This window comes from Tamandua tetradactyla, chromosome 21 (genome assembly GCF_023851605.1).
Source record: "Tamandua tetradactyla isolate mTamTet1 chromosome 21, mTamTet1.pri, whole genome shotgun sequence".
Taxonomy (NCBI): Eukaryota; Metazoa; Chordata; class Mammalia; order Pilosa; family Myrmecophagidae; genus Tamandua; species Tamandua tetradactyla.
Window position 1 is genome coordinate 14,122,233 of NC_135347.1, and position 16,831 is coordinate 14,139,063.

Sequence of the window (16,831 nt, forward strand, 5' to 3'; positions counted from 1 at the left end):
CAGTGACTTTTTGTCTGAGAATGTTTTAATTTCTCCCTCATTTTTGAAGGATAATTTTGCTGGATATAGGAGTCTTGGTTGGCAGTTTTTCTCTTTTAGTATTTTAAATATATCATCCCACTGTCTTCTAGCTTCCATGGTTTCTGCTGAGAAATCTACACAAAGTCTTATTGGGTTTCCCTTGTATGTAATGGATTGTTTTTCTCTTGCTGCTTTCAAGATCTTCTCTTTCTCTTTGACCTCTGACATTCTAACTAGTAAGTGTCTTGGAGAACGCCTATTTGGGTCTAATCTCTTTGGGGTGCGCTGCACTTCTTGGATCTGTAATTTTAGGTCTTTCATAAGAGTTGGGAAATTTTCAGTGATAATTTCTTCCATTAGTTTTTCTCCTCCTTTTCCCTTCTCTTCTCCTTCTGGGACACCCACAACACGTATATTTGTGCGGTTCATATTGTCCTTGAGTTCCCTGATACCCTGTTCAAATTTTTCCATTCTTTTCCCGATAGTTTCTGTTTGTTTTTGGAATTCAGATGTTCCATCCTCCAAATCACTAATTCTATCTTCTGTCTCTTTAAATCTATCATTGTAGCTATCCATTATTTTTTCTATGTTTGCTACTTTATCCTTCACTTCCATAAGTTCTGCGATTTGTTTTTTCAGTTTTTCTATTTCTTCTTTATGTTCAGCCCATGTCCTCTTCATGTCCTCCCTCAATTTATCGATTTCATTTTTGAAGAGGTTTTCCATTTCTGTTCGTATATTCAGCATTAGTTGTCTCAGCTCTTGTGTCTCATTTGAGCTATTGGTTTGTTCCTTTGACTGAGCCATATTCTCAATCTTTTGAGCGTGGACAGTTATCTTCTGCTGCTGGCGTCTGGGCATTTATTCAGATTTCTCTTGGTGTTGGACCCAGCAAGGTTGTAATATTTTTCTGTGAAATCTCTGGGTTCTGTTTTTCTTATCCTGCCCAGTAGGTGGCGCTCGTGGCACCCGTTTGTCTGCGGGTCCCACCAGTAAAAGGTGCTGTGGGACCTTAAACTTTGGAAAACTCTCGCCGTCCTGGGGGTTCGCTAGCCGAAGCGGCTTGAGCCGGCCCGGGGTCCGAACGCAGGGAGGGTTGCTGGTCGCCGCCGGCAGGGAAAGAGCCCGTCCGAATTTCCTAGTCGGCCCTGGGCAACAAGCGTGGCGGGAGGGCGCCAGCGGCAGCGGCCCGCCCGAGAGAGTGCACGTTCCCCGGGAGTCACGGGTTTGGAAGGGGCCTCCCCCACCCGTCACCGTTCTCCGCGGCCTGGGGGTTTCCGATCCAATTCTCTCAGTTGGTCCGGGGGCTGCGCGTGGTGTGGGCGCCAGCCGTCTTTGTTTCAGGGGACCGCCTCTCCAATTCTCCCAGCCGGCCCGGGAAGGGGGAAGGGAGTAACTCCGGCTGCTTGCCACCCCGCCCGGTAAGGCCCGCGCGCCTCGGCGATCTCACCCGAGCTGCTTCTCTCAGCCAGCCAGCCGTTCCAGGATGGGGTACGCTGTCTTTTTTATCTCTGTTGTGGCTTTGGGCGCTTTCTGTCCCCCTATTTATTTTTATTCCATATGTTCTACTCGTCTATTGACAAGGTAGATAAAAGGAGCATCAGACACAAGGTTTTCACAATCACACAGTCACATTGTGAAAGCTGTATCATTATGCAGTCATCATCAAGAAACATGGCTACTGGAACACAGCTCTACATTTTCATGCAGTTCCCTCCACCCTCTCCATTGCATCTTGGATAACAAGGTGATATCAATTTGATGCATAAGAATAACCACCAGGATAACCTGTCGACTCTGTTTGGAATCTCTCAGCCATTGACACTTTATTTTGTCTCATTTCACTCTTCGCCCTTTTGGTTGAGAAAGTTTTCTTAATCCCTTGATGCTGGGTCTCAGCTCATTCTAGAGTTTTTCTTAATCCCTTGGTGCTGAGTCTCAGCTCATTCCAGGATTTCTGTCCCACGTTGCCAGGAATGTCCACACCCCTGGGAGTCATGTCCCCATGTAGAAAGGGGGAGGGTGGTGAGTTTGCTTATTGTGTTGGCTGGAGAGAGAGGCCACATCTGAGCAACAAAAGAGGTTCTCTTGGGGGTGACTCTTAGGCCTAATTTTAAGTAGGCTTGGCCTGTCCTTTGAGGGATTAAGTTTTGTATGAACAAACCCTAAGACTTGGGGCTCAGCCTATAGCTTTGGCTGTCCACACTGCTTGTGAGAATATCAAGGGTTCAGCTTGGGGAGGTTGAATTTTCTCCCATTCTCACCATTCCCTGAAGGGGACTTTGCAAATACTTTTCCACTCACTGATCAAATCACTCTGGGATTCATCGGGGAATCACTCTGGAGAAACCAACAAAATCTCATGTCCTACCCAAGATTCCAAGCACTCACGGTGTTCAATCAAGCCATCTACATAAGTTACATTAGGAAATGCACTAGTCAAAATATAAATTTTGTACCAAGTAAACATTTTTTGCTTTAGTCTCACACATAAGGTGAAATTTTAAAATATTAATTACCATCTATTTTCAGCACCCTGCAGTAATGACATTCTTTTGTTCTTTCTCATGCAAAAACATTTTTTAAATTTGTACATTTAGTCACTATCATTATACACTCTAGGCATTCCTAGATTATACCATCTCAGTCTTTATCGTCTATCTTTCTTTGTGATTTCATTTATGCCCCCAGCCCCCCTCCCTCTATCGTTTTCACATACAGCTTCATTCAGTGTTTTAACATAATTATATTACAGTTAGGTAATGTTGTGCTGTCCATTTCTGAGTTTTTATATTCAATCCTGTTTCACAATCTGTATCCTTTCAGCTCCAATTACCCATTATCTTACCCTATTTCTATCTCCTGATGGTCTCTGTTACCAATTCACTAACGTCAGTTCATATCAGTGAGACCATACAGTATTTGTCCTTTTGTTTTTGGCTAATTTCACTCAGCATAATGTCCTCAACGTCCACCCATGTTGTTACATACTTCATAACTTTATTCTGTCTTACAGCTGCCAATATTCCATCGTATGTATATGCCACAGGTTGTGTAGCCACCCGTCTGTTGATGGACGTTTTGGCTGTTTCCATCTCTTGGTAATTGTAAATAATGCTGCTATAAACATTGGTGTGCAAATGTCCATTTGTCACTGAGTAGTTTTAATGAAAAGTTTATAACCTTGAGTTATTTTTACAGTGGCTTTAATTAGTCTCCCTTCCTTGGTCTCTTCCCTACCGAGATTCATCCTGTACATTATGGCAAGGGTAATTGAGAAGTTTCCATTTATTTTAATTTTTAATGTTCATATATGTGTATATATGATATTTAATGTATACATGTATTTTCTTTTTAAAATGGTATTTGTTAGATGTTTAACATTTTCATCAACACCATGAGAAATGATAAAAAGTGTTATAATTCAGAGCTCTATTAAAGCACTGCTTTGAATTTCTACAGTATTGATTTGCCAGATAACTCAAGAAAAAAAGGAGCCGTTTTTAGGAATAGTATTTGTACCAGAGTTATTGGCTGTTCTATCAATAAAAAAGCATACTTTTTTTTGAAAAGTTATTCCATGCTGTAGCTTTTGTAGATTTTTGTGTTCTCACTACATTCGTATAATACTTCTATCTTTAATACCCAGATTTTGAAAGCAAGTTTTGTTTAACTTCCAAAATGCAATAACTTGGATAGAATTGAGGAGGTTAAGAGGCCTGGTTTGGGCTTCTCTCTAAATGATTAATGTCCATAGATGACAGCAAACTAGTAGGTTATGTCCGTATAGACAGATTGTCTCCCAGTAGTTTATTTTGTATTCCTGACTAGGTTTCTTTGTCTGCTAATGGGTTTGGAAAAACTCATGGAAAGAATACTAGAAAAAAAATTAGAAGAGTGTTACTTTTTTTTGGTGATTCCCATCAATTGCAAAGATGAAAAAAAGCATAATTTGTAATATAATCCTGTTTTATTTTTAAAATAGGTAATACATTCACATGGTTGAGAAATCAGATTATACCAAAGGGTACACAGTGGAAGGTCTGTCTCACCCTTAATCTTAGCCACCCAGTTCCCGTCCTCTCAGACAACCACTGTTACTAGTTTCTTCTGTATCCTTCCATAGATATTTTATGCACGTTTAAGGAAGTCGAAATTCATATTCAGATTTTTCCTGTTTTGCATAAGTGGTAGCGTGCTGTGCATTCTGTTCTGTATCTTGCTCTTTTTTTAAGTAAACTTAAGAGTATATCTCGGATACCAAGAAATTATTGATTTTTGTCAGACATAGTAATGGCATTATAGATATGTAAGTCACATATCCATCCATAACCTTTAGAGATGCATGCAGAAGTATTTTGTGGTAAAATTTCATAATGTCAGGATTTATTTTAGATACTTAGGCAAAAAAAAAAAAAAAAAAATGAACCAAAAGAGGTAAAATTGTTGAATCAGCATTATGGATATATGAGGGGATCAATTTAACATTCTCTATTTTTGGATATATTTAATGATTTTCTTATAAATATACTTTTTATTAAAAAAAATATCTTGGAGATCTTTCCCAGTCAGTAAATAGGGCACAATACAGCCACATTGTAATCCATTGTATGAATGCACCGTAATGTATTCAACTTGTCGCCTTGTTTATGGACATTGATTATATGCAATTATTTGTTATAATAAACAATGCTGCAATTAATTGCATGATCAACACAAATTCTATTATTTTCACATGTATGAGCATAGCTTCAGGATAAATTCCTAGAAGTTGAACTATTCATAGGTGTATGAATTTGCCTCCATAGACAATTTACAGTTCTACCAACAATATATGAGAAGGACTGTTTCCCCACATTCTTGTCCATAAAATATATTTTTCATACTTGTGATTCTTTGCCAATCTTATAGGGGTAAAATATTACCTCGGAATAGTTTTAATTTGTATTAATTATTTGTATTAATTAATTAATTTGTATTTCTCCTATAATGAGTGAGGTTGAGCATCGGCAATTTGTTTCCATTAGTGTTTTAGAACACATTTTAGATTAATATTTCTTATCCAGTGCTTATTATTCTGTCAGGAATGGCAGCACACAACTTACTGTCACTGCATATCCTGCACCCATGACAGACATTATTGTTTAATAACAGCAGTCTCTGCTTGCCCCAACCAGACTCTAGATGGACTCCAGTAGCCATTCAATCCATTAGAGTTGATGTGTAGTTTGAAATCTGTTTGTCATCTCTGTTCTATTCCTTGCTTCCTCTCACAAACAATAAGAGCTTTTCCTAAGGCAGTATCATCTCTTACCCCAGAGTGCCTTATGAAATTTTTCTCTGTGCTGCAAAGTTTAAGTGTTGGGAAGCTCTATCTGAGATAGTTGCCCCTGAGGCTATGTGAAGGTAAGTCAGTTGTCAGAGCTACTGCACTTCTCATGAAATCTAGGATTAATGGAGAAGAAAAATATTTGTATTAATTTTCACCTTCTGGGAGAAAGAAAACAGATATTGGTGAAATTAATTTCTTCGCCCCACCAAAAAAGTTCCTCGATAGTGTTTTTGGTTGTTTGTTTTATGTTACCCCAGGGCACAGGTAACTAATAATTAGAATTTATTACTATCTACAAGAATAAATCCAAAAGCAAAAGTGAAATGAAAGAAGCTTTGAAGTAAATGTAGAAGATATCCCTTAAATATACTGAATTTCTTGTCTTTGTAGATTAGTCCTTCTCTCAAAATTTTTACTTGATTAATAATATTAAACTTACATATCCATAGCACATTTTTTACTGTACAAAGATCTCTCACATATATTATCTCATTTGATATTAAAAACAGCCATATTAGGTAGCAGGTAATTGTTGTTAATTGCATTTTGGTGGTGAGGAAGTTCACACGAGGAGAGGTCTTTGCTTAAGGTCAAAAGATACTGTTAACATCAGCAGTGATGACCATTTTCAAGTCACAGTGACGTTAAGTAGAAATCAATAGCCAAAGGTTTATGTGTTTTCAGAGCAAGTCTCTGACAATATTGACTATATTTTCTTAAATTAAAATTTCACAATTTAAATAACAATTCAAATTTCAAGTGCTTTTATTTGAACTTTACTCTTTTGTAACTACTATTTTGACTCTTTAGCTTTATTAGTCCAAGTAATTTTATTTTGACTGCTTAGATTAATAATCAAATTGTTCTGATTATCTTCATATTTTAAATAATTAAAAATATATCTGTCATACTTATACCATGCGTTTCTTTTCCTCAAGAGTTATTAACATAGAAAAAGATAAACACAGTCATTTCTACAACCAGAAAAGTGACTTCAGAATTGAGCATAGTATGCTGGAAGAATTGGAAAATAAATTGATAATCAGCAGGAAAACAGAAAGTAAGTTAAGTTAATGATGAACTAAAAACTGTTGAAGTTTTGCCCTTGTGATTCATCTCTGTGTTTTCGCCGTATTATATTCTCTATGAAGCTGCTGTTGTTAATAAGTTTGTATTTTAGGCATGTGTATTTATTCTTTGAGGTCACAATGTAGTCATCCTAAATGGATTTGTTCCAGTTTAATTGGAAAGAGAGGGCTTTGTTTCTTGATTGACAAATTAATTAATGCTATTAAAATTTCTTAAAGGAAAACTGATTCCTGTGATGTCTGAGCTTAGCTCATTGACTTAACATTGTTGTCTGAGCTTTAAACGAAATAAGCTTCAGAGGATCCAGAACATAAACTTGGTCATGGTACTGAGTGATCAAGTCACATAATTGCTTAAACCTAGTTTCTTTGTGATACTAAACCTACCATTTCTACCTCAAGTTAGCTGTTCTGTGCATCCAGTGAGATAATATATGAGAAAGCACCTTTTAACTAATATGTTCTATTGTCTATTGTTATGAATATTAATCATTTTCAACATTGTACTATATATTGGTCTTAAAAAGAGTTCTATGAGCATGCCTGTTTCATTGTAGAATTAGATTTTGTTGTAAAATCTTATGTTATAATAAGATATTACTTACCAAAAGCTTAAAGGAGGATGCACGGTGTTTCAGTGGTAGAATGCTTACCTTCTATGTGGGATTCCTGGACCATGCACCTAAAAAAAAGTGCTTAAAGGAGAAACAATGGTTGTCAACTAAATAAACTTTATAAGACTCATTATGTAGAGAGTATACTATTTATAATCTTATAGCCAATTAAAAGAAATCCCTAATAAGTTCTTATTCTATTTTTATCTTTCAGAATGTTAGATTGCTGTATTTTAAAAAGTCATCTTTTAATTGTCAGGTAGTGCTAAGAATCACTCTCCCTATGCAAGTTCTCTACTGTTTTTGACTCAGAGAGAAATCTAGGAATCCCCAATTTAATATTTCTTAATTTCCTTTGGTTCTTTTATAGACTCAGTCTTACCATTAAATAGAGTGTCTCCATTTTGTACATTTCTTGGTCACTTGACTTTTCTATTTTTTTTTAAGGCAACTTTATTTTTACCTTTTTTATTACCCTTTGTTCTATAGTTTAACTTCTCTCTTATAGCATTTGGTATCTGTCTTATCTGGATATATAAGGAATTCATTGTTTTTAGTTTAAGGATATAGACATTTTCCTTTCGTATATTTAGCTCAGAAGTAGTAAATACCTATTCCTTACCTCAAATGTCATGCTGTAATTTTAGCTTACTACAATTATATAATATTGTACTTAAATGACTGCCTATACAGAGTGTCAGCTCCAAATGTATAAATTAAAAGATTATTTGTCCTATGGTGGTATCACTATAGTTGATCAAACTGTGGCAATAGGAAACAATAAAAACACTTTCCTAATTAGCCAATTTTTATTAGGGAATTGTTCTGACCTAAAGTTCCAAAATAAAGCCCTATAAAATACATTAAAGTTTCTGCTTTTATGGAACCTTTGAATTTAAATTAAAAAAATAGAGCAAGCCAAAGTCACATAGAGATTTATTTTGGTTATTAACACTGGATCCAGGCCTGTAGGTAAATATTTTTTTTAATTGCATTTAAAGACTTTTGAACAAAACAGTCTGGTGTTTCATACTCACTTGTAGAAAGTTGCCAAAACTTAAGAAAAGGAGGGAGGGGGGTATATGAATAAAGGAACCAAAGATTGGAGAGTAATATTATTATTATATAAATATGTGTATATATGAATATGGATATATATGACATTACTCTAGTAATTTTTAAAAAATTAAAATTAGATTATTACTGCAAGGAAAATAGGAAGGAGAATCCAGTCTTTCTGCTGCTTATTATAAAGAACATCTGAAAATGTCTTTATGACCATCATCTATTTCTCAGGTGTTTTTGTGGCCTTAACTGTTAACTTCAGGCTAGTACTTTAGTTTACCTTGGCAACCTGTGACATAGATGCCACTGAAAGGCACCTGTAGCCAAGACAGTGACACCAGCAGCTCTCACCAGACCTTGCCTTAGAGGATGCAGTTAGATGAAATTAATTCCCAGATGGGAAGTTTGTCAGTATTTATAAAATTAATAATGGTTAGACAGTTTTAATAATCCAACAATAGAATTATAGATCAGATTCTGTTTCCATAAAATTATATTACCAGAACAAGAAACAAGTTTAATAGGAAAGAAGATAAAACAGGTAAAGAATAAAAGATGACTAAACTTAAGCTACTGATCCATGGATTTAAAACCATATCCAATAACTCAGTCCCCACAGAGCAAAAACAAAACAGACAGACATTCCTCATTAAGTTATAGTAAGATTTAATGCATTGTGCTTTTAAATATTGGAGGAAATTGAGAGATGCTTTATTTAGAATAAGTCTTCAGGTTGTTTTGAAACTTATAAATAACTTTCTTTTGTTTTTTACCTTCTCTTATCTTTTTCTAAGTGATTGTGGTCAGTTTTACATGCAGAATCCTGAATTGTAACTGTATTTGTCATAGAATTATTTTAAAGGACATTTTTCTCCTTATAGGAGCAAAGATTCAGCAACAACTGGCCAAAATACATAACAATGTAAAGAGACTACAACATCAATTAAAAGATGTGAAGCCTACACCTGATTGTAAGAAAATTTAAATTCTATATTTTCTTATGCATTATTATTTTCTATTGTTCTGTGGAAAAATTTTATACTTTATAATATATAATATGTCTGGTTTTCTGCTTGGCATAAATCCCTTAATTGGTTAGGGATTAATAAGAATATGTTGGAAAACTGTAATAACTAGCATTTTTGTAGTCTTTTTTACCTTTTTTTTTGCCATGGTCAGGCACTAGGAATCAAACCCGGGTCTCTAGCATGGCAGGTGAGAATTCTGCCACTGAACCACTATCGCACCACCCTCTTTTTACTTTTAAAATGCTTTCAAATCCTTGTAAATTAGGAGATAGGCAGAACAGATATTAGTGTCAGTTATAAGATAGAGAATTTGATGGCTGGAAAGCTAAATTAAGAGGCAAACAGACTGATTTTACTGATTCCTAGTCTAGTGCTTTTCCCTTTACCTTATTTGCCTTTTGAAATAATTACCTTTCAGAGGCATTTCAAATACATAAAGAAAAGGTGACTTATTCTTTAAATAGTGTTGGGACAAATGCTATTTATTTGTTAAAACAAAAACAAAATTATATCTCTACATCCCTCTCAACTCAAACATTCATTCCTTAAAGAATCAAAGTAATATAGTAGAGTGATCCAAATGTGTGAACTTAAGAATAAGAGAGATATCACGTACAATCTGTCTCTAACATTTATTTTTTATTTTTAATTGTGTAATTTTAGGTAAGTTACTTGATTTCCCTGGGCTTCTATTTTCTCAGCTTTAAAATGGAGAACTTTTATTATAGAACTTTGCTCATGGGGTTGTTGGGGAGTGCATATAAAACTCTTGGTACTGTGCTGATAACATAGTAAACCCCCAAGTTATCGACTGTTAGTATTATTATTATTTATCAATAAATTATTGATTTAATATAATTTACCACAAATATTTATAATAAATAATAAACTTATTGTTTATTAGATTAATGAATGAAACCATAATTATAATAGGCAAGAACATGAGTTAACATTTTAATAATTTCTATTATATTTAATAATAATGGCAAAGATCAAAAACCAAAAATGCACATAATTGACTTAAAAAAAACAAAAACAAAATTTCAAACTGTAAGTAAGGTTTTGAAGACAAATTATGAAAAATATTTGCAATGTATATGCCATTTATTGGACTAATCTCCATAATAAAGAGTATCTACAATTAGAGAGACAAAGGTGAATAACCTAATAGAAAAGCGGGCACAGATTATAAAATGCACTTCATAGCAAAAGAAATACAAAAGTCTTATGAAAAGATGCTCATGCTTATTAATGATCATAAAAATGTTCATTAAATCCATTTTTGCACATAATTTTGGAAATGGTTAAAAGATAAATAGGAAGAGGGCACTCTTATCTCAGGTGCTGTAAGTTGTAAGTTGGAATAGCCTCTTTGAAGGACAGTTTGACAGTAAGGGAATACTGTAAAGTGAGCATACTTTTTGATTTAGCATTTCAAGTTTTATTAACTTATCCCCTAAAAATACTTATATGAGTATGCAAAATACATATACAAGGATATTTACTGCAGCATTATGTGTATTTAAAGATTTCTTGATTGGAAAATTGATCAGATGAGCTAGGATAAATTTAGACAATGAAATAAAAAAGCAATGAGGTGGCACTATATGTGTATATTCATATGGAAGGTTAACCACATTTTGTTAAGTAAAAACTGCAAGGCACAAAACAGTATATATAATATGAAACAATTCTTGTACAAAATGATAACAATAATGAAATATATACATAGAAAAATTGCAATAATAAAAATCAGCTTTTGGGCACAGTTTTCTTAGTTTTTAAGCTAAGAAATACTTTTAAATTAGTAAAACATTTCATTTTTTTCTATAGCCGTAATAAAATGACCTAAAAAATTTTTCCACATTTTTTTTTGACAGTTGTTGAAAGACTTCGAGAAATGATGGAAGAAATTGAAAATGCAATCAACACCTTTAAAGAAGAGCAGCGGTTGATGTATGTTTAAAATTGCTTTAATATAAGATTACTGATCTTTATTTTTTATACCTCTTCACTAAGTTGTTGTATACAAACTGTTTTATGTACTTAATACAAGTTGTACACAAAAGTAACTTAATGTCTCTTTTATTTTTAGACCACTTTTCATGTTTAAAGTGAATTTTTATGTATATTTGGATAATATAAAATTTCAAATGAGAATTTAAAAGATTGTTTTTTGCTTTTTATCTGATGAAATTCTTTTAGGGTTCATTATAAATGTTGATAATAAAGTACAGTGTAAAATTTAGATATCATTGAACTGTAATTAGTAATGTTTAGAAATCTAGTAAATGAAAGCAAAAACATAAAGGAAGTTTAATTTATATAAGTGACTGTCACTTTGAGGAAGATAAAATCCAGTAAGTAGCCTTATTAAATTTGGGTGTAAACCTTAAGACATTAGGTTGTCATTTGTTAAAGTTCCTCTTAAAACTTGCTCAGAAAAACCTCTCATTTTGTTTGTGAAACATTAAATTTTCAGGAAGTCATTGAATTAAGCAGGTTCTCCATTGGTACTCTAATATTTTATACATTATCATCCAGAAAATTCCTTATGAGGAATTGCACTTACAACCTTAGCGGTAATTTTCTTGTGTGGAAAGTCTTCTAAAATATATTCTTCCTTATTATAATATTCTTAACATAATTTAGCCATTTTATGTTGGCTCAGGAATTATAGGAAAAAATGTTATAGTCTCTAGTGGTTCTCTTGAGCTACTGATGATAATTTGACATGAATGCCCCAGTTTTATTTTCTCTGCTCTTTCTGTTTATTCCTATAGAATCAATTGTCAGATTTATCTTATTGATATTATTATTGAACTTGAATGTAATAGCCATTTCTTTCCTCTTATCCTCCCAGTCTTCTCATATGTCATTTGAATTTGCTATAAACTGAGAAAGCAGATAAAAAACCTTAACACTGTCTAAATCTGCACCATCCAATAGAGTGGTGGCCACTAGTTACGTCAGACTATTTAAATTAAATTTAAACTAGTTAAAAAACAAATAAATAAAAATTCAGTTCCTCAGTAACACCAGCCACATTTAAAGTGCTCAATAGCCACATGTGGCTAGTGGCCATATTAGAAAGCACAGATATAAAACTTTTCTATTCTCACAGAGAATTCTACTGGATAGCGCTGGTCTAAATTAGTAACAAGTGAGTTTTAAAGAGTTTTTCCATTAAAAACACATATATTTTACAATATATAAACTGTTTTGGGCTTTTGCATCATTCTAGGTTCTGCATGGCTGTATATATATATTTGGGAGAATTTTCCACTAGAAATAAACCTATGATAAGTTTGGATGCTAAATTAAGGAAATGTGTGACGTGAGATGCTATTCGAAGTCTAGAGAAAGGCCTGGATTCAAGAATAGGGATGTTGGAAGCAAAGACTCCTAAGTAGATTAAATAGAAAAATAGTTTTGAACTATGTTGCCACAACTTACTGACTTATTTGAGGTCATATATCATAAAATTGTGAAATGTGTTATAAAAAACTTGATAAAGTACTTACCACAGTTTGTCAGTGATGTACTTTTTAATGTAAATTATAGGGGATCCAAGATTATCCTTACAATTACAACAGTCTTATTCATTTGTTGTTAGATATCTTTTTTTTTTTGTCATGGGCAGGCACTAGGAAACGAACCTGGGTCTCTGGCATGGCAAGTGAGAACTCTGCCTGCTGAGCCACCATGGCCCACCCTATGTATCTTTTTTGAAACCAAAGAGAAGGTAATGGAATTATAGGTAGCATTCTAGGAATTGTGTCTTAGGGATAAACCCGTGGGAGTAGGTCATGTATGTGAACATCACTGGGCAGTGTATAAAACAGAAGAAGACATTGAAATTGCCACTGGACCAGAGAAGATAGGTACCAAACAAAAGTAGTGAGAGATAAAGTTATACTAGAGTAGATTATTGAAATATGTGGAAACTAGTGATGAGTTATAAATTATAATGTGAAGAACACTGAAATGTAATTAAAGGAAAGCCACAGCCTTATATGTGTAAGGAAGATAATGAAGGCAAGTAGTTTAAATTGATTAATGTATTAATGTTTTTTGTTTTTTTTAAATCATACCCACATTAATCACCCAGTGAAGAGTAAAAGAAACCATTGTATTGAGAAAGAAAGGTGTATTGGCAAAGCTTTTACCATTCACTCACTTTTCTACTAGGATCACCACTTTGTATTGAATAGGCAGGCTTAAAACCAACTGTCACTGACCTTTTTGATTGTTGTTCCTTGTATTAGAAAGTGGATAAGTCTGGGAACTCAGAATGTTATCATTCATTTCAGCAAACATACTCTGCATGGCAAATAATCGTAAGATACTGTGTAACAGAAGGAAAAGGCTTTCTGAGTCAGGCAGGTATCCATTCTTCCTCCACATATTTCAGATCTGATCACTCCATTGCTTCTACCACCACCATTTTAATCTAAACCATCTCTCACTTGGACTTCTGGAATAGTCCTGAATTGGTCTCCATGATTCTCTTCTTTTTTCCCGTCAGTTCCACATACCACTCAGTACCTTGTCATCTAAAACATACATTGATTAATATAACCCCCCCACACACACACACACCCCACTCAGAATCCTTTGGTGACCAGCATGACCTGACCCTTGCTTAACTCTCCTGCCTCGTTTATGTTCATTTACTTATCCTTATTCACTATGCTTCAGCCATAGTGGCTACTTACATTTTCCCAAACTCACCTAACTTTTTGTACCTTAGAAGCTTTGACCTGTGTATACAGTTGAACCCTCTTGAATTACTTGGCTAATTACTTCTTGTCTTTCAGGTCTCTGCATACCTATATCAGTATTTCAGTGAAGCCTTCTGTGACCTGCAAATCCTCTAAGGTTTCTCAGAGTTCCCTATATTTTTCTTCATAGCTCTCATTATAATTTGCAACTATTTATCTGTGTGGTTAAAGAAACCCCAGACAATGACAATTTATTAAGTTAATGCTGTCTCTCCCACTAAAGTGTGATGGCTGGAGCTATGTTGGTTTTGCTCACCCTTGTATCCCCAGCACTTAGCACAGTGCCTGGCAAATAATAGGTACTCAGTTAATATTTAAATAAATGAATGTGGGCAGTAACTTTTGATATCTCCTTAATTCCATGACATCCTGAAAGTTGTAAAACATATATTGAAGAAAGAAAGGAGATAGATAAGAATAAAAATGAGGTTAGGACAGCTTAGAGGTTAATGCAGAGAAAGCAAGGAAACATAAGCAGGGCAAAGAAGTAGAGCATAGGAAAGGGGGGGATATGATGGAAAAAAAGATGTGAAAAGAGTCAAGAGTAGTTAAACTTAAGGGAAAATGAGAGTTAATATGGATTGGTTTGCACTTTATTATTCAAACTTTATTTTTTCAATTTTAGATATGAAGAACTTATTAAAGAAGAGAAAACAACTAATAATGAGTTGAGTGCTATATCAAGAAAAATTGACACGTGGGCCATGGGTAATTCAGAAACAGAAAGACCTTTCAGAACCATGTCAAGCAAAGTCCCTATAGACAAAGTAACAGCAAGTACTCTTCCAGAAGAAGTGATAGATTTTGAAAAATTCCTTCAGCAAACAGGAGGGCGGCAAGGGGGCTGGGATGAATATGATCACCAGAACTTTGTGAAAGTGAGAAATAAACATAAAGGGAGGCCAACATTTATAGGAGAAGTTCTAGAGCACCTTCCCGGGAGAACACAGGATGAAATTCAACAGCATGAGAAATGGTATCAAAAATTTTTGGCTCTAGAAGAACGGAAAAAAAAGGTAATATAAGTTTAATAGCTGTTGTTTGTTGTATGTTTCTATGTTGTAGGCACTGTGCTAAACTCATAACATGTATCATTAACTTTACAACAACTCCCTGATTTACTTTTTATGGTTTTTTCCCCCATTTTATATAAATTGAAACAAAGCCATGAGAGGTTAAGTAATTTACCCAAAAAATGAAACTTCCTCAAGGCCAAACATTTCTATCCCAATAAATAATACAATGGGACAGAAAACTTCTGATTGTAGACAGTTCAAAAATATGTGTAATTCAGATCTACTCAGACTTTTGAAAAAAGTCATCTTACCAGCAAAGGCCACATTGTTTTTAAAAACAATTCAACTAACAGTTTGTATGTACCACTTTTTGATGGGTTATAGCACATCTGTATTCTCTTATTTATGCACATCTTATCTCACCTGTGCTACTCAAAGTGTGGTCCCTAAACTAGATATTGGTTGACAGACTGTTACTGGTCCACAGTGAGATGATTCTACCAGAATCAACTACTCAGTAAGCACATTGTTTACTTCAGTTGACTTTTTTTTCATAGAAGACTTTTTCAGTGAAGGTAACAGTGCACTGATTTGCATTCTTGCATAAGTGTCTTATAGTGTTATGGACTGGCACTTTGAGTAGCACTGTATAGATAGCATTTGGAATTGTTTTATTCATTCATGGTTCCTATCATATTCCTTGCATATAGTACACATTCATAAGTGTATTAATTATGGTTCTCTATGGAAACAGAATCAATAGGAGATATCTATAAATATGAAATTTTATAAAAGTGTCTTGTGCAGCTGTGGAGATGCACGAGTCCAGATTCCATAGGGTAGGCTGCAAGTTCCAATAAAGATTTTCGATGCATTCCCCAGGAGAGGCTGACTGGCTGAAGTAGAGATGAAAATTCTCTCTTCTGATTGCTGAAGTCATTACTTCTTCCTTTAAAGCCTCTAACTCGTTGAATTAAATGTCTCTTATTGTGCACTCTCCTTAGTTGATTGTAGATGTAATGTCATAGATACGATCAACTTACTGATGATTTAAGTCCATGAAATGTCTTCACAATAATAGTTAGGCTGGTGCTTGCTTAACTAGGCAACTGGGTACCATACCTGACCAGGTTGACGTATAAACCTAACCATCAAAATAAGGATTTCTTTAATTAATAAATGAATGGATGAATATTATACCCTGAGAGAATATCAGGAAATACTGTTCCTGACCTGGGGTTGGGAGGAGTAATTCAGTGGATGCATCCTTTAAGAGGTAAAGAAGGTGGGTAGAATTTTTTTTTAATGTGTCTGCTCCTTTAGAAAGCTACTGAGCTATTTTATTTATTTATTTATTTTTGTTTTTACACGTATAAAACACTTATTAAGCCAGGCACCAACTCCTTTCATCTTAACAGCAACCCTATGAGAGAGGAACTACCTACTTCTTTACAGATGAACAAAATGAGGACAGAGAAGGACTCATCCAAGGCCATATCTTGTAAATGCCAAAGCCAGAGTTCGGTCCTGAATAGTATGGCTTCAGAGCCCACCCTGCTTTTGATTCCTCTTCTGATATTTGACCAGTGGTCATTCAGAAAGTATACTATGCCTGGAAATATTTGGAAACATGAGAGGGATTATTAGAGCCAAAGAATATGGTCTGTGAAAATGAAGGGCAGATAAAGGAAAGAAGAATTCTACATGAGGTGCAGTCCTTGTGAGCTTGGAAATTTAGAGAGGAAAAGGAAGGCCAAATTACATTATCCTTTTTTTTTTCAAAGATACATTAAATTATTAGAACAGAAGTAGAAAAGAAGTGCATTGATTGAAAAAGAAACACCTTTAAAACCTAAGCAACCTGCGTCCTCCTGCAGGCAGTA

General features: G+C 34.4%; 1 protein-coding gene across 1 annotated transcript in view; it reads left to right on the forward strand.

Annotated features, from left to right (window-relative positions):
• CCDC112 (coiled-coil domain containing 112) overlaps positions 1-16,831 on the forward strand; it is a 56,079-nt gene that overhangs the window by 33,355 nt on the left and 5,893 nt on the right. The window contains exons 3-6 of the mRNA XM_077138917.1: positions 6,292-6,413; positions 9,002-9,091; positions 11,029-11,104; positions 14,558-14,948. Coding sequence (XP_076995032.1) covers positions 6,292-6,413; positions 9,002-9,091; positions 11,029-11,104; positions 14,558-14,948 — 679 coding nt within the window. The remainder of the gene's footprint in view (positions 1-6,291; positions 6,414-9,001; positions 9,092-11,028; positions 11,105-14,557; positions 14,949-16,831) is intronic.